This window comes from Pogona vitticeps, chromosome 4, assembly GCF_051106095.1.
Source record: "Pogona vitticeps strain Pit_001003342236 chromosome 4, PviZW2.1, whole genome shotgun sequence".
NCBI lineage: Eukaryota > Metazoa > Chordata > Lepidosauria > Squamata > Agamidae > Pogona > Pogona vitticeps.
In genome coordinates, this window is record NC_135786.1 from 92,320,583 (window position 1) to 92,342,114 (window position 21,532).

General features: G+C 40.3%; 1 protein-coding gene across 6 annotated transcripts in view; it reads left to right on the plus strand.

The window, feature by feature from the left end:
- The window catches only part of FRRS1 (ferric chelate reductase 1), a 32,878-nt gene that overhangs the window by 5,416 nt on the left and 5,930 nt on the right, over window positions 1-21,532 (plus strand). For 2 of the 6 annotated variants that reach the window (XM_072997944.2, XM_072997945.2), the window contains exons 2-14: window positions 5,108-5,303; window positions 7,155-7,291; window positions 9,227-9,321; window positions 10,943-11,075; window positions 12,335-12,517; window positions 13,130-13,231; window positions 13,705-13,852; window positions 15,270-15,386; window positions 17,629-17,744; window positions 18,376-18,462; window positions 19,514-19,611; window positions 20,988-21,046; window positions 21,239-21,382. In XM_072997944.2, the coding sequence (XP_072854045.2) occupies window positions 5,108-5,303; window positions 7,155-7,291; window positions 9,227-9,321; window positions 10,943-11,075; window positions 12,335-12,517; window positions 13,130-13,231; window positions 13,705-13,852; window positions 15,270-15,386; window positions 17,629-17,744; window positions 18,376-18,462; window positions 19,514-19,611; window positions 20,988-21,046; window positions 21,239-21,382 (1,615 nt within the window). Of the gene's footprint in view, window positions 1-1,709; window positions 2,224-5,107; window positions 5,304-7,154; window positions 7,292-9,226; window positions 9,322-10,942; window positions 11,076-12,334; window positions 12,518-13,129; window positions 13,232-13,704; window positions 13,853-15,269; window positions 15,387-17,628; window positions 17,745-18,375; window positions 18,463-19,513; window positions 19,612-20,339; window positions 20,517-20,987; window positions 21,047-21,238; window positions 21,383-21,532 lie in introns of those variants that run through there. The other 4 variants (XM_078391765.1, XR_013544268.1, XR_012086499.2 and 1 more) reach the window with 4 other exon arrangements.

The following is a 21,532-nucleotide window of genomic DNA, read 5'->3' on the forward strand; positions in this document are numbered from 1 at the left end:
TATTGCTATGTTGGGTGAAAGAGTAGTACTGTGTGGAGAATTTAATAAATAACTGACATAGGGCTAAGTGCAGCATTTGTTAGAGGTGAATTAAGCCTATAAAAATTTATGGGACTTGTTAGTCATAGTGAGCAAGCCTTTTGATTCCAGTGGGGCTGTTTTTTGTAGGGCAAATACTGGATTTAGTCTTCTTTCCTCGTGTCTTTCGTTCTGCTTTTAAGTTTGCATTCTCCATGTCTGTGGGGGCAGCTCTCAGAGTTTCTTTAAACTCAGCTGTAATGGCTTTGATTGCTGTCTCTCGTGGGGGAATTCCCAGCTTTGTCTCCTGATTAAGTCAGTTCTTCCATCCTGATGATTTATCATAAGTCAGTGAATCCATGGACTTCCCCTATCATGACTGCCATCATGAGGAAAAAGTTATTTCTCTAATCTTTTTCACATTTGTGAAAGAGCTTAAATGTGAACCTCTGCCCAATTACTTGCACCTTTATGCAAAACATGGCCAACTATTTGTTTATTTATGCTGCTTCCATACCTTATTAACAAATTGTTTAGGTGCCAATCAAAATGGATTAAACAAAACCTGTCAAATATATAATAGCACAGTAAAAATGCAATATAAACTGCAGGAGCTTTAAAAAAAACATCCAGCAAAAACTACTCTACCAACAGTGAATTGATTTTTGAATTTGTAAGGCTCATCCATACTGCCGTTTGTTCTGCTTTTAGCACTAGCTTCTGCAGCTATTGTTTTGCTGTTTTATTTGATATCTAGACAATATTTAGCTTGTCCTTGTTGCAGCTGACCTTTGTCTGGGATTTTATAGTGTATGGGTTGAATTTTAATATTTAGGTTGAAGAACACACCGCAACAAGCCAAGAGAAACAAAAGATTGTGGCACCTTAAAGACTGCTATATTAAAATGTGAGCTTTGGTGGACTAGTCTGGGGAAGTAGACTTGATCCAGAGAAACCCACATTAAAATACATCTTTAAGATGCCGCAATGCTTTGGCATGTGGATGTACGTATGTATAGTATTGTTATGAAGCACTGAGAAGTATTATGGGAGTGGGCAAAGTAATACTTGAAATCACCCTAGCACAAACTTTCAATTAACAATAACTTCTTAAAATGTCTCACTCAAGAGGCTGAGAGAACAAAAGTGATGCCAGGAAAGATTTTTCTAGGGAAGTTCTGTAATTAGCTCGAGCCCTTGAAAAGGCCCTGTTCACCATGGCTAACCTCTAAATGTCAGTATCAAAGAACACTTGGGTAGAGGAGCGTCTCTGTCGATTGCTTCAGTGTCTGGATAGGGATGTAGTGAAAGAGGCGTATCATCAGATTCCTGTCATTCTCTGTGGAAAGTATTGGTGGCCAGTTCAGAGGCTGTAATGTGGAACAGCAGCTGCGTGATAGTTCTGGTTGGAGAAGCCTGATGAAACTTGAAGCACAATTTAGAAACTGGCAAACATCTGGTTCCAAGACCGAGATGAAGCTAGAACTAACAATGTCATAGGATACTATATTGTATTTGTATTGTTTAAATGGTCCACCTGTTAGGCAGTGCCTTTCACAGCCCCAGTTTTTCAGCATTTGGGAGTTTGTGCGAAAATGAGAAGTCCTTAATACAACTTCTTAAAGAAAAAAAAGATGTGAATGGGCGGGTTTGTGGTGTGAAGCTTTAAAAGGGTCCCGGCGTCAGTGTGTGAATAATTACTTTTATAGATTATAACTTCCACAATAACCAGAACAGCTGGGAGATTCTGGGAGTTTTAAAACAAAAACAACAACATTTTGAATCTCCATGCAGGATGAATAGTGATATGTCTGGGCTCCAAAAAGAGAGGTTTGTCCATTTTATCATGCCGTGACAAGTTTCAGTAGACTTGTGGAACGGTGCGTGGTTGTTATCAGGGTCTCCATGCAGCTGTTTGGGAGGAGAAACAACGTGCAAATGAGTTATCAAAGCTAAGAAGGGTTGGTTCTAAGAATTACGACTCCCCTCTGTGTCACGCTTTCATTCTGCTGTCCCTTTGATGCCATCAGCATGTCTCCTCTCCTCCAATTTGAAATGGTATTTCTAAATCATTCTTGTTGGAAAGATTATGTCAAGATAGGAAGCTGTCCTGTATGATCTGGATATATCACTTGGATTGAGAGCTGCATTACCAGCTGTCACTGGATCTTGAATGTGAAGACTGCAGTACATTTAATTTCTGAAGTGAGTTAATGTTTGCCAATTCTAGATCTTTGAGTGCATGTAAGAATGGGACGAGATGAAGAACACACCACACACTGAAACACCTTGTGTTTCTCAGCTTGCTACCTATTGTGGTTGTCTCTCCATACTTCCCTACCTCTGGTTCTTTATCCCTCACAGCTCCCCAGATTTACATTTTCCATTCTACTTCAGCCTCTTTTTCTTCCCTATGATGTTCATGGTCTCTTTTGTATAGAAGTGCTATATACACACACACACACACACACACACACACATATATATATGTACACACACACACACTGTATATATACTGTATATATATATATGTGTGTGTGTGTGTGTGTGTGTGTTTAGTCGTTTAGTCGTGTCCGACTCTTCGTGACCCCATGGACCAGAGCACGCCAGGCCCTCCTGTCTTCTACTGCCTCCCGGAGTTGTGTCAGGTTCATGTTGGTTGCTTCGCAGACACTGTCCAGCCATCTCATCCTCGGTCGTCCCCTTCTCCTCTTGCCATCACACCTTCCTAACATCAAGGTTTTTTTCCAAGGACTCTTTTCTTCTCATGAGATGGCCAAAGTACTGGAGCCTCAGCTTCAGGATCTGTCCTTCAAGTGAGCATTCAGGGTTGATTTCCTTTAGAACTGATAGGTTTGTTCTCCTTGCAGTCCAGGGGATTCTCAAGAGCCTCCTCCAGCACCACAATTCAAAGGCATCAATTCTTCGGCGGTCTGCTTTCTTTATGGTCCAGCTCTCACTTCCATACATCATGACAGGAAAAACCATAGCTTTGACTATTCGGACTTTTGTTGGCAAGGTGATGTCTCTGCTTTTCAAGATGCTGTCAAGATTTGTCATCGCTTTCCTCCCAAGAAGAAGGCGCCTTTTAATTTCAGGGCTGCTGTCACCATCTGCAGTGATCATGGAGCCCAGGAAGATAAAATTTGACACTGCCTCAAAATATATATATATATATATATATATATATATATATATATATATATATATATATATATATATATATATATATATATATATATATACAGTGTGTGTGTGTGTACATATATATGTGTGTGTGTGTGTGTGTGTATATATGTATATGTATATGTATATGTATATGTGTACGTGCGTGCGTACGTACACACACACACACACAGAGTATATATATAGTATACTGTATACAGTATGTGTGTAAAGTTTATACATAGGCATGTGGAGTATGTTACCATAACATGCCATTACAGCAATTCTGAGGGGGTTCGGTGGGATAGAAAGGCTTGTAGGTGAGGCTTACTGTATTCAAGTTGTCTGTTTCCTGCTTGGCATTGATATTATTTGGAAGAAGGGTTGTTTGTTTTTAAGAACAGCATTCAAAAATCTGAAGGGATATAACTTATCCTGTATAGCATAACCCAGCTGTTTTCATTTGGAGCCACTGTTTTTCAATGATAAGAGTGGGCGATACCTTTTATTGGACCACTTTTAAAAACCACTAAAAATCAAACAAATGGCCAGCTTTCATGGGAAAAAATCCAACTTTTCAGGCTTGGCACAACCTCTTCAGAAAAATTGGGGACCTCACAGCCTTTTCCTTTTTGTTTTTCAGTGGAAATGTATTGCCATGCTGAGTAAGCAAATACAGTATTCACTCAAAGATGGGCATGGTTTGAAAAAGTACACTTCCACAATAATGCAGGAAGCAACTATCAGCATTGTGAACATCCTGATCTTGTCTGAATTTGTAAACTAACCAAGGTTGATCTGGTTAGTACTTAGATGGGAGGTTAGCAGGAAATGAGTATTGAGGACCTCTAGTCAGAGTGGGGAAAGAATTGCCCCTGAAGCCATGGAGAGCTGCTAGACAAATATATTTGTTTTTTGTGATTTAACTGCAGAAATTCTTGCTAAATGTAGGATTTAAGGCCGCTGAGGTAATTTATCAACATTCCATTTAGGTTAATCATGGCTTGTCTTCTAAATTAGATTAAAACAGGTTTGGAGTCATATCTTCTTTTAACTAGAAGCTGTTGTCAGAAAAATAAATAGAAACTAAAAGTCTAGAGCAGTGATTCCCAACTTTGGGTAACTCATGTGTTCTTGAGCTACAATTCCCAGAAGCTTTTGCCACCAGTTGTGCTGGCTGGGGTTTCTGGGAGTTGCAGTCCTGGGTTACTCAAGGTTGGGAACCACTGGTCTGATTCTTTATCCCAAAATATAATATATATATTCAGTCTGTCCCTAGGCAGTGACCTGACAATGCTCTCTATAAAATCCATCCGTCTGTCCATCCATTCATTCAGTCATTGGTTTATTTTCTTTCAGGAAGCACAGGACGTGCTTTCTCTTTAGGTGTATTATTTTATGTATTTATCCATCCATCCCTCATCATGCCTCACCATTAGCTAGACTGGATAGGTTGGTTGGAATTATAGTTCAATAACATACGGAAAGTGTCTGCCTGCTTTAAAGGGTAGAGGGCTCCAACAATGGTGTTTTCCCCCCCAGTCTATAGGTATTAATGAACTGTAGGAGTTTTTCTGAGACTTGAGAGGTTGTAGAACAGCTTTTCTGGAACTGTTGGGGAAAATGGTAGCCTGAATCCAGATGGTAATATTAACTAGAGTAGACAGTTTGTGAGCTGAGCTCTTTTGGGAAATCTGCTCCCTTTCTGGTCAAGGGCGGCTGGATAGTCTGGCTGTAGAATACATGAGATTTACGTAAATGTTGATCTGCTGTTCAGCAGTTCATTCTGTGGTATTATTCTAGCTGAGATGGCAAGGGGATTTAAATTTTAAATTTTAAAACTAAATCTGTAGAGGACTTTTGCAAGTCTGTTCTTTCATAAACCTTTAAAGTTTATGTGATGTCCGCTCATCTTTTCTGGTAGATGGAGTCTTCCAGAATGGCCTTTCTTGGCTGCGTGCTTGCCTTCCTTTCTGACCCATCAACTGGTTACCCAAATGGAAAAGTGAAGGAAGCCTGCAATAGTATGATGCCTCTCCACGGACATGTGCCTCAAAAATTTCCAAAGCACACAGCTGAAGTAAATGTGACACAGTTTAAACCGGGTGAACACGTGAAAGGTATATTTGTTGCCTTTTGTGACGAGAAAGAAAGGTTTCCCTCTGGTGGTGCTTCCTCCATTGGTTAGTTGCAGAAGTGATAGTGGTGTTATAAAAAGCTTAGACCAACAATTCCAAATCCAAAGTTCTACCTAGAGCAAAATATCCATTCCGTTGTCATGTCCCTGGAAGTGTACTTCGGTTAGGTTTGGGGAATTGGGAAGTCTGCTCCCTTCTGCATTAGGGTAGTTGGATGGTTGAACTTTTCAACTGGTGATTGGTGACATAAATGACTTTTTTGGACTGCAACTCATACGGTACTCTGGCCAGGAGGCACATTGGTCTTGATGGCTGGATTACAATAGGAACTGTAGTACCAAAAAATAAAAAATAATAAAAAAATAAAAAATAAAAATAACATTACCCATCTGTGTTGCCATGCGTTCCCTTATTTCCTGTTCTTATGGTAGTCACTATCATAGAACACAGCAAGCCAGGAATCTGGAGGACTCTTGGTTTACTGTGAGTAAACTGTGTGTTGGTGTGTACTACCTGATGACTCTGACTTGCACTGGAAGCTTTGCTCCATCATGTATTATTGTTTTGTTGAATCCAGGGGCGGCTTATTCCTCTGCCTATTCCTTCCTCCCCAACAAACCAGAGAAGAAATCCGTAATGAACCTAAAACCCGTAATGGGTTCTTTCTCTGATTTGTTGGGAGATAAAGTCATGTAATACTTGTATGGATACTTAACACAGTACTTATCTACTGCCCATGCAGCTGGAGAGTGATCTGGCAGAATGTACTCACATTTGATAACCCACAGTTCCCATCAGTTCTCTAGTTTATAGTGCTGTATGAATGAAGCAACTACAGTGGTGCCCCGCATGATGACAACCCTGCTAAACGACAAATCCGCAGGACGATGACTTTTTTACGATCACTCTAGTGATTGAAAATGATGTTTCCTATGGGGGATTTTCGTTTGATGACGATTAGGTCCGTGCTTCGCGAACCGTTTGTTTGCTTTGTAGGGCAGCCATTTTAACAGCTGATCGATGCTCGGAAAATGGCTTCCCCTATGGGGGATTGATTGAAAATGATGTTTCCTATGGGGGATTTTCGTTTGACGACGATTAGGTCCGTGCTTCGCGAACCGTTTGTTCGCTTTGTTGGGCAGCCATTTTAACAGCTGATCGGCGCTCGGAAAATGGCTTCCCCTATGGGGGATTGCTGGACGACAAAGGAATTTCCCCAGTGGAACGCATTAAATGGGTTTCAATGCATTCCAATGGGGAATTGTTTTTCACATGACAACGATTTCGCTTAATAGCGAAATTTCAGGGGAATTGATTATCGTTGTCATGCGGGGCACCACTGTATGTTTGTGTCTTGACATCGTGTGTGTCAAGAGGCCCCATGCTGCATCATTACCTGCTGGGTAAGGACTATCTGGGGAAACATACTGTGTTGGTATATTGAAAAGGAAAAAGTTGCATGAGAGAGAGAGAGAGAGCACATAGGAAGGATGGACGGTTGTGGCCTTTAAGATATTGTTGACTTGGAACTCCCACCAGCTTTTGCCAGTCATAAAGGATTATGGGACTTTCAACAACAGTATCTGGAGGGGCACAATTGGGGAGAGAGGCAATGTCTGACTCAAGTGTCCAAGTGGTGCATGCAAGGGTACATGCTTATGAGAGAATGCAGAATTGCCTCAGGATACATTTTGAGCTACTTGTGGCTTTGTAGCCACAAGGAGCATTTCAGGCATGAGTTAAAGGATATACATTTCATGTGTCTGTACTTGTTGCCAAAATAACCAACCTGATATTGATATCCATTTCTTTTTCTCCCCCTTTTGGTTTCAGTGACCTTGTCTGGGCCTACGTTTGAAGGCTTTTTCCTACAAGCCCGAGATGCTGAAAATTTGGAGGGGGCTGCCATTGGCTCTTTTGTACTGGCTGACAAGAAAAGATCACAGCTTCTTACCTGTGGGCATGTAAAGGTAAGGGATCGTGATGGATTTAGGAAGCAGGTATATTTAGAGAAAGCACATTAATCACAGTGTTAACTGTATATGCTTGCTTTGCACCAATATGGTAGGGAAAAGTAAAATTAAAAATTCTGTAAATATATTGGTTTTTTAATAAATACTGTCTGAAAAAGCTTGTAGAGGTTTGATTTTGGACTTAACACTAGCTTTATAGGCAATTCTTAAAGCAAGTATTAAGACACACACACCCCCCGCTGGTGCATGCAGATAGATGTGGTGGATTAATCCATTCATATAGGCTTGGGACGTGGTGGTGCTGTGGGTTTAACCGCAGAAACCTCTGTGTTGTAAGGTCTGTAGATCTTCAGCTGTAAGAGTGAATCCACATGACAGAGTGAGCGCCCGTCGCTTGTCCCAGCTCCCGCCAACCTAGCAGTTCGAAAGCATGCAAATGCAAGTAGATAAATAGGGACCACCTCGGTGGGAAGGTAACAGTGTTTCGTGTCTAAGTCGCACTGGCCATGTGACCATGGAAGATTGTCTTCGGACAAAACGCTGGCTCTATGGCTTGGAAACGGGGATGAGCACCGCCCCCTAGAGTTGAACACGACTGGACAAAAATTGTCAAGGGGAACCTTTACCTTTACTGAGAAGTATTATGTAACTTGAGCTCATTATTATGTGCTCTGGGATCATTGAATGTCTGTATAAACTTCCCTTCTGGAAAGATCAGTGCATATGCTTGAATGTCAGTGTAGGGGTTACCTTAGCTTTAGGGTAATCTTAGATTTGCAGGGACGTGGTGGCGCTGCGGGCTAAACCGCAGAAGCCTGTGCTGCAGGGTCAGAAGACCAAGCAGTCGTAAGATCGAATCCACGTGACGGAGTGAGCTCCCGTCGCTTGTCCCAGCTCCCGCCAACCTAGCGGTTCGAAAGCATGCAAATGCAAGTAGATAAATAGGTACCACCTCGATGGGAAGGTAACAGCGTTCCGGGTCTAAGTCGCACTGGCCACGTGACCACGGAAGATTGTCTTTGGACAAAACGCTGGCTCTATGGCTTGGAAATGGGGATGAGCACTGCCCCCTAGAGTCGAATGCGACTGGACAAAATTTGCCAGTGGGAACCTTTGCCTTTACCTATAGGCTTGGGAAAAGTGATCATCAGATGGCTCAAGTTATAATATGTGGGGTTTGCTTTTTTTATTTTTTGCCCTTCCCCTAACAGCCTCCATATTTTTAGGAGTACAGTATCTGCAAGCTCTATTTAACATGAGTAGTGGTTGGGGATTATGGGTTTTGTTCTCCAAAATACATCACATCAGGATGAACCTATTGCTGGCTTGCTTTTCTGAGTTACCTCTGAGGAGCCAGCATGTGTCTGTCATGTTCTTCTTGACAAGTTGTTTAACTTGGTCCCACTTCATTGGCTTAATCAGTCTACTTCTGATCTGTGCCTGTTTTGCAGGTGTTTATCAGTTTGTTTTATCCTTTTTCTACCCCAGTCTGTAACTTTAAAAAACTGTTCTGTATTTAAGTACGTATCTGGATAGATTTTTCTCACAATAGGGCTTATGGCCAATGTAGGGTGGAGCTGAAAGGAGGTGTCAGGGCCCTGGTTTCACTTGCAACATTTTGTGGAACTGATGCATGGCTGGATGAGGGGGGAAGCTGGGGCCAGGCCTTCTTAGACACTCAGTAGAGGCGACTTTGGGCAAGTTGCTTTTCTTCATCAGGATGGCACTGGAGACAATTAGTATCAAGGGAGAATTTTTTTTCTTTTGGTTTTCAAATCTATACTGACATACTACAGTACACATTCACAACTGTGATGTAAGCAAAGGATAAAAATGTGGCTTGTGTTTGACTATGCTTTACATGACATAGAAGAGGAGACGTTTGCACAGTTTTGCTGTGTAGTGCTAAAATGGGCCTTCTGTACATTGCAGAACTCAGCTGTCAGCCACACAAGTAAATCTAAGAAAACCCAAGTGGATGTCTATTGGATTGCTCCACAAAACTCACCAAAAAGAATACAATTTCTGTAAGTACATTAGAATTATGTACAGTAGGTATGCGTTTTCTATTGTTAGAGCTGTTTTCAACGGTAGTTGTGTCAAGACTGTTACAACACACATAGGAAAAATACAAAGTAGAAATAAATACAATTGTGTTACCTTAAAAACTAAACAGATTCATTTCAGTGAGTTTTTGCGGGCAACAGTCTATTTCCTTAGACTTTTAGAGTGAAATATTTAGCCATAGGTTTATGTGAAGGAGTTCTAGAGGAAAAGGAGAGAGAACAGTGAGCCGTCGCCTCAAACCAAGATGACTGACAAAAGGAGAAACGGAGTAAGTAGGGATAATGGAAAGTGAAAAGTCAAATGCGGAAGAGGAGAAGGAGAGGTAATCAAAGGGAAAGAAGGAGAAAGTCGATATTTGTCTGGTGGAAGAGAGAGAGGGGAGGAGTTAGTTTTACCAGTCTGGAAGGAGGAAATGGGAGGAGGAAAGAAGGAGAGAGCTTAGAGTTCCAATGGTTGAAGAGAAGAAGGATGTGGAAGGAGATAAAGGAAAGGAGAAAGAATTGAAATATGACAGAATGCGCGGGCTGTTAGAAGATTTCCCTAATTTAAAGGTAGGAGGACTACTACCTAATCCAGAGAAATCTAAAGAGAATGGTGGATCCACTAGAATGGACTGTTGTGGTTTTTCCGTGGGGGCAAGGTCCCTCGAAGGAGGTGATTTGTCCAGACTCCACCTTCAACAGTCTTTGACCGGAAGGAGATTGGGCCAGACATCCCTGCTGTGGGACAGTTAGCACGGTCCGGAGTGCTCCTATGAGGAAGCCCACAGATCGGGAACGCTTTGGGCCAGCCCCACAATGAATCTTGTTAGTTCTGAACAAGAATTGTTGTCTCCAAAGTATGGACAGTTACCAGATGTTGATTTGTTTGAACCAATAGAAGTTGTTATTGATTCGCCCAATGTTAAAACAAATTGTATTTTTAATTGTATTTTAATTGTATTTTTAATTGTATTTTAACTGTATTTTAATCATTTTATTTTATTGCATTGAATTTTAATTGTTGTAAGCCGCCCAGAGACCTTTGGGTAGAGTGGGCGGCATATAAATTAAATTAAATAAATAAATAAATAAATAAATAAATAAATAAATAAATAAATAAATAAATAAATAAATAAATAAATAAATAAATAAAACCTTTAATGTTCAAGAAGAGATTCAGTTGTCATTTCCTGCCAAAAAAGAGGAACTGCTCCAGCTCTTCAATGAACCCAGTCACAATTTACATATGGCATAGATTCTATATCTTACTTCTTAATAAAGTAAGTAAGGTATACATTTTGTAGGTGAAGACCAGTAAAAATGAGTACAGGCACAGAAAATGATATTTCAAAGTTACAACAGGTAACTTAACACAGGTAAAAAACTCTGAGCATATTGATTACATCAAGATCCTGGCCAGTAAGGATGTTTTTTCTATTATCAGAGTAACAGAGGTATTAGAAGTATGTTGTTCTGTAGCTTTTGATTTTTGGCTACTTTTTGCATTAAGGACCTCCAAAAGGTCTTATTGTTAACAGTTCTTGAGTCATGTACAGTTTTGTTGAAAATAGTTAAAAGATGGCTTTCATCTTGTCTCTAGGGTCACAGTTGTAGAAAAATATAGCATCTTTTGGGTAAAAATTCCTGGTCCTGTGATTTCCCAACCTAATACACCTATCTTGACAACAACCATGGCTGCTAATGTAACCCTTCCTACATCTCTAACTCAAGTGGTAAGTAGTAGTCGGCTCATAGCAGTTGTTTAGAGGCTAAAATTAATGTCATTTCCAGAAAATCCTATCCAAGATTGTGGTCCAAGAAGAGTTTGGTGTCCAGTCACACATTAAGGTCCTATGCAACATATACATTTTAATGTTTGGTCTCATACTGAAGTCCTGTCTCAGCTGCATATTCAATGACAATAGAGTTATGCATGTATTTGCTCTGAACATGCTGCCACAAACAGGTGGCTCTTTAGGTATACCTCAAATACCGATCTGGACACTGGTGCATGGTGTATAAGCCTCTAGTGAAGATATTAGCAGGATGGAACTTGGTGGATGGATGCTATTTGTTTCTGCTAACAGCTGTGTTCTCTGTGCATAACATGACTGGTTCTTACCTTACCAAGTCATATGCCTTGTATATGACTTGGAAGGATTTAAATTTTTTGTGTGTATTTAATTTTTTATGACTTGTAGCTATAAACAGATACTGTATAGGTGACCTGAAATCCCATGTTTGTATCTATTTTTTCCTGCCAGATAATGCAGAAATACATACCCAACTCTATGTAGAACAGAGTCATTTTTTAAAAAAGCATCAGACTGTCAGCCAACTTTTATACCTTTCTACTCTCTTTTTACTAGCAGTTATGAGTTAGATCAAGTGTTTCTTTTAACTTCAATGGAATTTTATGTGCTTACTATGATTCTTATAATTTCTGAAACATGGCTGTTGACTCCTTAAATACTGGGGAAGGGAAATGTTTTAAAATGCTTATTTAAAATGCCTCTGTGCATTTAGTCAGGAAAAAATATATAGAGAGAACAGAATTGTGCTGTCCTTAAACAAAAAGGTCCCTATGGATCCTCCCTCCACCTTAAAGCTTTATGGGGTTTGTGTAATTATCTAGAACAGTTTAGGGTGATTCAAAAAGCCTTTAATTATATTCTTGATAATGCAACATTTTGAACAATCAACAATTAAGTGTCTGACTAAGACAAATGTGGGATTGTTGTGTGCATCCGAAATTATAGGCTTCCAATACGGTGCTAATCAAGTGCCTCTTTTGTATAGGATGGTGGATTTTAAGCTTGCAGCTTGATAATAGCTAGGGGGAAAGGAACAATAATTGGTAGGTAGAAAATTGTGGGTGTGAAGAATGTGCTTTTTATTAAATCTGCTACTGTGCTAGCTGGCATTGTGAAAATATGTGATTTCTCAACCAGCGACCCATGAAGTAAAGTAACCTGCCTTCTTGTCTCCTTAGTTCAATGCTTCAGAATGTGGAACTAACAAATTCTGCGTGAGAAATCCTTGGAGTTGTGATCCTAAGGCCGAGGATTGCTTCTTTCTTTCCTTCAGACATGATCATTCTGACTCGGTGATGGTTGAAATGAGTGGTCCTAGTGAAGGCTACATTGCATTCGCATTGTCTGATGATCAGTGGATGGTTAGTAAAATTTAAACAAATGTATTGGATTTGTGTCACACATTTCTTCTATGAATATGTATTTTTGTTGTTGTTTAGTCATTAAGTTGTGTCCGACTCTTCGTGACTCCATGGACCACAGCATGCCAGGCCCTCCTGTCTTCCACTACCTTCCGGAGTTTGGTCAAATTCATGTTGGTAGCTTCAATGACACTGTCCAACCATCTCATTCTCTGTCGTCCCTTCTTCTCTTGCCTTCACACTTTCCCAACATCAGAGTCTTTTCCAGGGAGTCATCTCTTCTCATGGGATGGCCAAAGTATTGGATCTCATGATGTTAAATATATTTAAGGCTTGTTTCTTGTGAGCTGATTTTGAAATTCTACAAGTGACATTTTCTATTAAGTTGCTGCCAGAGTTCAGAGCTACCTTCTACTTGTGTGTAAAGGTTGAATGTACAGTAATATGTTTGGTAGCCTGGAGATGACTGAATCCTTATATGGTTAGCCTGTCAATCTTTGGCATGAGCTATTTGAATTCCTTTTTCTTGACTGAATAATTAGGACTTGTATGGACCTGGAAAACATAACTTCCTGGAAGTTCAATTTATTAATATATTGACCTTATTTGTAGGGAGGCGGTGATGATGCATATCTCTGCATCAGCGAAGATCATCACATTGACATCAAGACAGCTTCTTTGGTGGGACGAACTTATCCAGAGTTGGATTCAGAGGTATTATAATTCCATGGGCATCTTGTTACAGATTATGAAGTTCTTGCTACAACACATTTGAGGGGTGGGCAACCGTGGCCCTCCAGATGTTGTTGCCCTAGTACTCGCATAATCTCTCACTTTTTGGTATGGCTGTTGGAAGCTGTGGGCCAACCACATCTGGATGATCATGGTTCCTCACCAGCTCTGAACAGAGAGCTAGGATGCCAAAAGGAATGCTCTTAAATGTTCTTGAATACTTTTGGCTTTGCTCTAGTCACTTGAGATGTCTACACATTAAGGTTGTGTGGTCTCCGATTTTTTATTTCACATGCCATGGAAGACAAATACATACTGAAAGAATCAATGTATAAGTGATAGGGAGCTCTAGACAATCCCCAGTTCCCACCATCATTTAAGAATCATATGATTCAGAAGGCTTTTGTGGTAGGTAAGAAATCCTAACTCTGAAATCAGAACTCCATATTCCACAGGATTCCCTGGAAGAAAAGTCATGGAGAATGGCAGATGGCCTTATACAGTGTTCTTTCAGAAGAAAAATTAATCTTCCTGCATTTCAAGGAAGAGTTAATCTGGATGCTTCCTACTATATATTTCTGGCTGACGGTGACGTCAATGAAGGTAAAGTCTGGAAATGAATATCGAAAACTCCTTTACCAGTTTTGATAATAGTTGTTATCCCCTCCCCGAGGAAGTAATGATAGAAAGAAGGTAAAACAGCCAGCTGCAGCCAATGCAAAAGTAAAGCTCCCAATTTCTGCTTTTTATAGGGTCTTTTTAAATTTGCTATGTTTATATTCTTTCACTAATCTCAAGGAAGGTACATGGCTATCTTATTTCTGTTTTATAGTAACAACAACACTGTGAATAAGGACAGACGAAGGAAGTGAAAACTGGCTGCGGGCCACCCAGCAAGTTTCTTGGCTACATGGAGATTGGAATCCAGATTTTCTGAATCCTAGTCCAGCCCTCTAATGATGATAGTACACTGGGTTTTGGCTGGTACAAAGTACCTTTGCAGAGCAACCCTGGAGAGCTTAATATTTGGCAATCCTTTGGTCATGGCTTTTCCCTGCCCCATCCGTAATGATTACACTGCAGATATGTATTTCCTCCCCCTGAATTTGGTAAATCTTAAATAACTTTGAAGTCCTAACTTGAAAACATGCCTACCGTTGTACAGATGGGACATATGCTGTTTGCACGTCCATGGCCTGCTTATACAGACTTCCCAAGTCAGCTATTACAAATGAACTGGGAGCTTAAACCCACAGCAGGATATTTTTTTAGATTAAACTAAACTGCTTCAAATCTAGAGATAGTTATCCTTTTGTTTTTCAAACATTCATAGCTGTTTTCCCATTGCCAAATGGGAAATTTGGAATTCAGAAATGAAACAAAAAAGTACTTGTCGATTAACAATTTACTTTAGTGGGGAGACTGATAGAATAGTTTTTACAAGACTTCAAATTAGGCAGCATTTCCCCCCTACCCCTTCTTCCCTTTCCTACTTATGTTCAAGGAGGCCAACCACTGGCAGCAACCTCTTTAATTCCTTCTGTAGGATACTTGAAATTGTAGTTCTTTGTGAAGTTGGTCTCCTTAAACAGCCTGCCCCATCCTTCTTCCTTTGAGTATGTCGTGCTAGGTGAAATGAAACATCTGTGTTTAAACATTTTGTATTGTTCATGTTAAAGAAGATTGCCCACTGGTTTAAGAACTGATCATACAGGGCTATTAGGTAAGAGCCTGGTCTCCTTTGATTCTCAACCGTTGTCCCAGAAATTCTTAATACTTCATTATTCTGTAACAAAACAACAACCCAGTTCCGTACTTTTCCAGCCCATGATATCTACCTTGCTTTTGTAGGGCTACTGCTTCTCGAATCTTCAGCTAGACATAGAGGGGGCTTCTTGCGTGAAGCATCTGATCGTCTGTGCGGAAGGATTCCTTGCTCCAAAGATGTGGTGCAGTGCAGATAATTTTCACTGTTCTTTCTCTGCTTATAGTATGCAACTCTTTTTATTTTCTTGCATAGGAGGTGCAGTCCAGAAACATGACCGGCAGCCTCTGATCACGGATGGTAAACAGAATATCACAGGCCCACCAAAGGATATTGGAGGATCCCGTTCTCCATTTCTCATCAAGATCCACGGCAAGTTTAATGACTCGGACTAAAATCCTGTTGAGGGAAATTGTGTGCTAAGAGCAATGATGCAAGCCATTTCCCCCTTTTTTTCCTTGCTGTCCATCATGTGATCCATTGTGCAATCATGTTAGGCCAGGAATGTGACAGGTGCCTTGAGGAGGTAGAATCACTAGTAGGATTACCCTTTACATAGCTGAATAAGGCAGTAAAGATTCGGGCCCTGTAGTTCTTCTGTGCAAGTCTGGGGTTTGTCTCTTCCTGTCTGTGGACTCATAGCCTATGCACTGAAGTCCTTCTTATGAATTCTACAGTAGGTGAATTTCTGTAGATTCCTCCAGGGACTTGATAGATTTGTTTTGCCTTCAGAGATTTGAGTTCTATAGAGTTAGGCTTATCGCTGAGGAGAAGGAGGTGACAGTATCACATGGAAAATAAGGGTAGGTCAACAGTGGTAGTTTCCTAAAAACATTGTTCTCTTGGATGACTTAGTCATGGATGTCACACACCATCTGTCCTGAGATCCTTAACTTAATCTGCTTCCCTCAGGTGTAGTCTGAACTTGGAAGCAAGATGTTAGCAAGGGTGTAATTGCAATTACTCGTAGCTTGGTGTTATTATTATTATTATTATTATTTTAGGAATTTAAGGAAATTGGGGCATTAAAAAGTTGCATTTAAAAAAATAGCACAAGGAATAGGATTGATATTGGTTCAAGGGGTAACTAGTAAGATTTTCTAGTTACTTTTAAAACTGATGTGAAGCCATTCAGTTACCCTTTAAGGCATTTTAGAGATATATGTTGGTGGGAATTTTTCAAGGTTGATGCTATTTGCTTTTCAAATCTAAAAATTTCTTAACAGAAAAGTTATTATGTTGCTTGTTCATAAAAACCTTTCTGTTCCAGGCAGAAAAATACTTGATTTTTACATTTCTATGTTAATTTCCGTCTGTACTTTTCCCATCTTGAATAATACTAATATTACTGATTTTAATTGTTGTTTTTAATTGTTTTATGATATTCCTATTGTAAGCCACCCAGAGTAGATGTGGTCTAAATGGGCAGGAAATAAATAAATAAATAAATAAATAAATAAATAAATAAATAAATAAATAAATAAATAAATAAATAAATAAATAAATAAATAAATAAATAAATAAATAAATAAATAAATAGTTTTGCTGTTAATGCGTTCTTTTTCCAGCATTTTAATGAGTCATGGCAACAGGTCACTCCTCGAACATTGTGATGGGAACAAATTAGTTTTAAAAATCAACTTCCTGTGCTCTTGGTGTAGTGGAGAAAACTATCCTATTGCGTGCTTTGCTGTAAGATTAGACTACTGTTCTATCTGCTTCTACGCTTGAAATGAGGACAGGGCATTATCTTGTTCTTTGTTCCAGGCAGAAAAATACCTTAGACCAGCCCATGGCTCTTGAATTTGGGATGGGCGGTGAGGCGGGGTGGGGAAGAGAAATATAGTGGCAGAAGTACTTTATAGCCAGGGTGGGCAATTCCTAGAAATTTTGGAGGGACAGCAGCTTGGAGGACTGCACCCACGCCTCCACCCTGTCCCCAGATATTTTCTTAAAACTTCTTGAAATGGAAAGAATAAGTGTGTGAATTCAGCATTTGGCAAATATCCTCTAGAGGTGCTGTAGGGATTTTTTTTGGGGGGGGGATGTACATTGAGACATGTGAGGGTTTATTTATTTATTTGAAATATTTTTATGCCCCCTTTCTCCTAAAACAACCAAGGCAGCTTACTGTATTAAAAGAAACAAAATTAAAAGCTTAAAATAATAAATTTATTCAGTATTTAAAAAGAATTAAATATATGAAATAAAAGCTATATTAAAACCTCAAGTAAAACAGCAGAATACAATAATTGATTTTAAAAAATTCTGTTGGTCAACCTTTGGGCCCATAGGCTGCACTTTCCTCGCACTGTGTTATGGGTAAAATCTTCCCCCTGCTACCCCATATATTTGGATTGTTTGCATGCATCACTGTTCCAAAATGCAGAGGGTGTGCAGCTCTAGGGAGCGCTTCCAGGGCAAGCTGTGGAAGATCTGTGTCTGACATTTCAAGCTAGCGTAGAGAGAAAAGGAAGTGATGTGTCCCGAAGCCCATGTGCTTGCTGTTCTTTCAACATACAGATCACAAAAGTTTGCCCTGCTTTTATGGCCATGGCTGCTCAGCACTGTAGCTCAAAACACCATTTGCAAGTGTTGTGTGTCTTCCATTCAGGTGCTTTGATGTTCGTGGCATGGATGACCACAGTGAGCATCGGTGCGATCATTGCCCGATTCTTCAAGCCTGTCTGGTCCCATTCATTGCTGTTTGGAGAAGAGATCTGGTTTCAGGTGGGAGAAAAATATATATGGTAGTCAGTCTGTAGAACAATGAATGCCTCTAGGCAAGGCTTTTATGGTGCCATCATTCTGCATCGTACAAGGAGTTCTGCGGGGTGGTGGTCCAGGTGTTGCCTTCTGCCTGCAACCTTCCCTGGTTTTCCCACTATTGCGTCCATCTTTTTTTTCCTTTACTGTGCAAAATCTGTTAGAGATTTTTCTATTTTTCGCTCCATAAGACGCACCTTTCCATAAGACACACCAATTTTTTAGGAGAAGAAAACAGGAAAATATAATCTGTTTTCTTCGCTCCATAAGACACACAGACTTTCCACCCCCCTGTTTTGTGGGAAAAACGTGCGTCTTATGGTGCGAAAAATACGGTAGATGGCATAGCTGCCTTCCAATGGTTTGCACTAGGAACCCTCCATCTGGAAGCTCCCAGTGTCTCTTTATTCCATAGCAGCACACATGCAATAGTCGCCTTAAGTCCTTTTTCCAGTCTATTAGAGTTTTCATTCCTCTTGCTTTCTTGATAGATTAGTTTTCTGCCATGCGTTCATTGATGCTGGAACCTGGGGAGATCAGATCAGTTTGTGCAGTCTGTCAACATCACCTCTTTTTAATGTGCCTTCAACTATAGGTCCACCGTGGACTAATGATGATGACTGTGTTACTTACAAGTACATCTTTTGTCCTTCCTTTTTTGTACCGTGGAGGATGGAGTAAAGTAAGTAACATTGCTTATGTTTTGAGTACTCCTTTTGCTTAAAAACCGTGTACTGTTATGACCTCATTTAAATTTATGGCCCTCTCCCTTTTTTAAAAAAAAATCTCAACAAAATACCTTCAATTTTCTATAATGTGGTGCCACTAAATCTTTCTGTATGTTCCTGCAGTTTTGTGCTTTCATAACTATATTGCTAGGAAACATTGATTTAATTCTGGTACAAGGATTCAAAGTTCAAACTGCAGCTTTTATGAAGGACGTTTTGAAGTGAGCTGGGATGCCTGGAAGTGTATGGAAGGAGATTTTACTCTTGTTAACATGATAAGAGGAAATGAGTTACATTGCAATCTATCCCAGCTCACTGAGGGCTCAGGATATTAGGCAAAAGGGTTAACATTAGACTCTTGTAACATACTTTAATATACTTTAATATGGTGAAAGTTGGAGGAATTGGTATAGTCACAGTTTTTCTCTAACAGAAGGTTTTTCAGGACGGTCTTAGTAGTTTCTGTGAAAGACAGACACAAAAAGATTTCAGTGGGCCACATAAGTAGATGGATGTGTGTATGAGTGTGAAAATACTGTAGCCTAACCTTTTATCTGCTTCCAAAAGGTAGGCGAAATACACTCACCAGAGACTAATGTGTGTCACTGCCATTAGCGTGACACTTGGCTGAAGACAATACATAAAATGTATAAGCAACAGTTTGGTTTTGATGAATGGAAGAGATGAGGCAATGAGAAACATTAAGTCTTACATTGGGTACTATGTTGGCCCTAATTTTTAGGGGGGGAAAACCCATCTTTAGAATTTTCTAGTCCATCCAAAATTATTTCTTGGCAGTATTTTTTGCTTGTGTTTTTAATATTTTGGGCTGTTTTCACCCCACACACTGTATGGAAAACATAACTTCAAACCTGGTTTTCTAGTCACAAGAAAGTCAGGCTCCTTAAATTCTCAGGAGACAAAACAGTAACAGTTAAAACTGGTCTGTGATGTGTGATGTTGTAGCTAAATGCATGTTCATAACAAAAGCTGTCTTTTATATAGGAAGCTGGCGTTCATCCGTATCTTGGCTGCACAGTGATGGCACTGGCCGTCTTTCAGCCCCTCATGGCAGGGTTCAGACCACCTCCACAAGCACCAAGGTAATCAAGGGTTTGTACATTCAATTGTTTCCTAATTAGGTTAGTATTGCATATGGTCCTTGATGGCTCCATGATTCCCACCTCAGGTTTAAAAGCTACAGCCATAGAAAACTAGATATGTGCAGAATAAACAAAGCAGTGCCAGCCCTACCATAGACAGAGTGATGTGGCCACTAGAGGATGTTCCCAGTAGATACAGTGGTGCCTTGCATAACGAGCGCACCGTTTAACAATGAATCCGCATAACGATGCGGATTTTGTGATCGCTAATGCGATCGCATACCAATGTTTCTTCGCATTGCGAGGGGGAACAGCTGTCCGGCAGTTCGAAAATGGCTGCCGGAACACCCAAAATGGCCACCGGAACCACCCAAAATGGCCGCCGGAACAGCCAAAATGGCCTCTGGAACACCCGAAATGGCTGCCGGAACACCCAAAATGGCCGCTAGAACTTGGAGAAACTTCGCAGAATGGTGAGTTTTGGGCTCATTTGGAACGCATTAAACGATGGGTTTTTTTGATCCGTTTAGCGATGTTTCCCCATAGCGAAGGTTAATCCGGAACGGATTAACCTCGCTATGCGGGGCACCACTGTACTTTTGTTTCTGTTTCAGCATGGGTTCCTTCTGGGAGGAGGGTGTGATTCTTTTCATGCACTGATACTTTTGTCTACCACCAAAGGAGGAGCCTCTTTCATGTTACTTTGGTTTTTACTTTCCCTATTCAAGGAGGCAAGGGAAGGGAGGAGAAAAAGTGGAGTTGCAAGAATGGTAAAAGTAGCAAGGCCAAAGGAGAGGGAACACCAGGCTGGTGGCTCGTGGTGGTGGCAAAAACAGGTAGTGATTCTTTCATTTGGAAAACTAAATGAATCGGACTTCAGAATGTCTCATATCAGAAATAACCAGAAGAATCTGAAAATGAAATTAAGCGTGTCTCCGCCTCCCATTAGCGTAAACCTGAAAGTCCCGTCCCTAGTGGCCACCTTGAGGCAGGGAGCAATAGAAAGATATGGGATAGTAGAGCTAGTTGTGCCATGTGGATTGCTTGAAGGCCTCTCCCTTGAATTAGTTTGCTATCTTCAGGTGTGGTGGAGAACAGAGTCCCACTGCCATTATGGAAGTAAAATTGAAATGCCAAACAAATTGCTTTTTGTATATGGAATTGAAAGAGGTACTTGGGTTTCCTCTCAGGTAGCAAAATATCTTGGGCCAGCCTTGGCCAAAGGAATTTCTGCCAACTACAACTTTTCAAAACTCCCAATTCTAGGGCAACCTTACAAGAAGATGCATTACTGTAGTAAGTTCCTCCCCTACTGTCCTTTTTTAACTATGATTTTTAAAAAGTCTGTTGATTCTTCTTTTCTCTTTTGGAAACAGAAGAGCAATATTCAACTGGTTACACTGGAGCATGGGCACCATAGTTAGAATATTAGCTGGTGAGTGAAGAATCCATTCTAGCCTTGTTTGAAGTGTTGGGATGGTAAGATGGCTGTGCGTATATGTGGAATAAGCAATGGTTCCCTTCAGCACAGTTGTAGAAAAGGCAACCTATACCTTCTGCTTATAAGAAATGCCCACACTTATGCCAAAAGTGCAGACTTTCTAAATGTAATGTCATTCTTACCTAGTGATAACAATGTTCCTTGGAATGGACTTGCCAGCTCTCGACCTTCCGGATTCATGGGATACCTATCTAATGACAGGATTTGTAGTTTGGCATGTTGGCATTGATGTTCTTCTGGAGATACATGGCTATTGTCTCATTCGCCAAGGTATAAACAATGTCACATAGTTTGTGCTTAAAACAGTGTGGTTTGCAAGAAGCAGTAAAACTTTCAACTGTATTCAGATCTTCAAGAAGTCACAGGGTTGAAAGTTTTCATTATTTTCTGACCATTTGCTTTTGTCTCATTATATGCAGT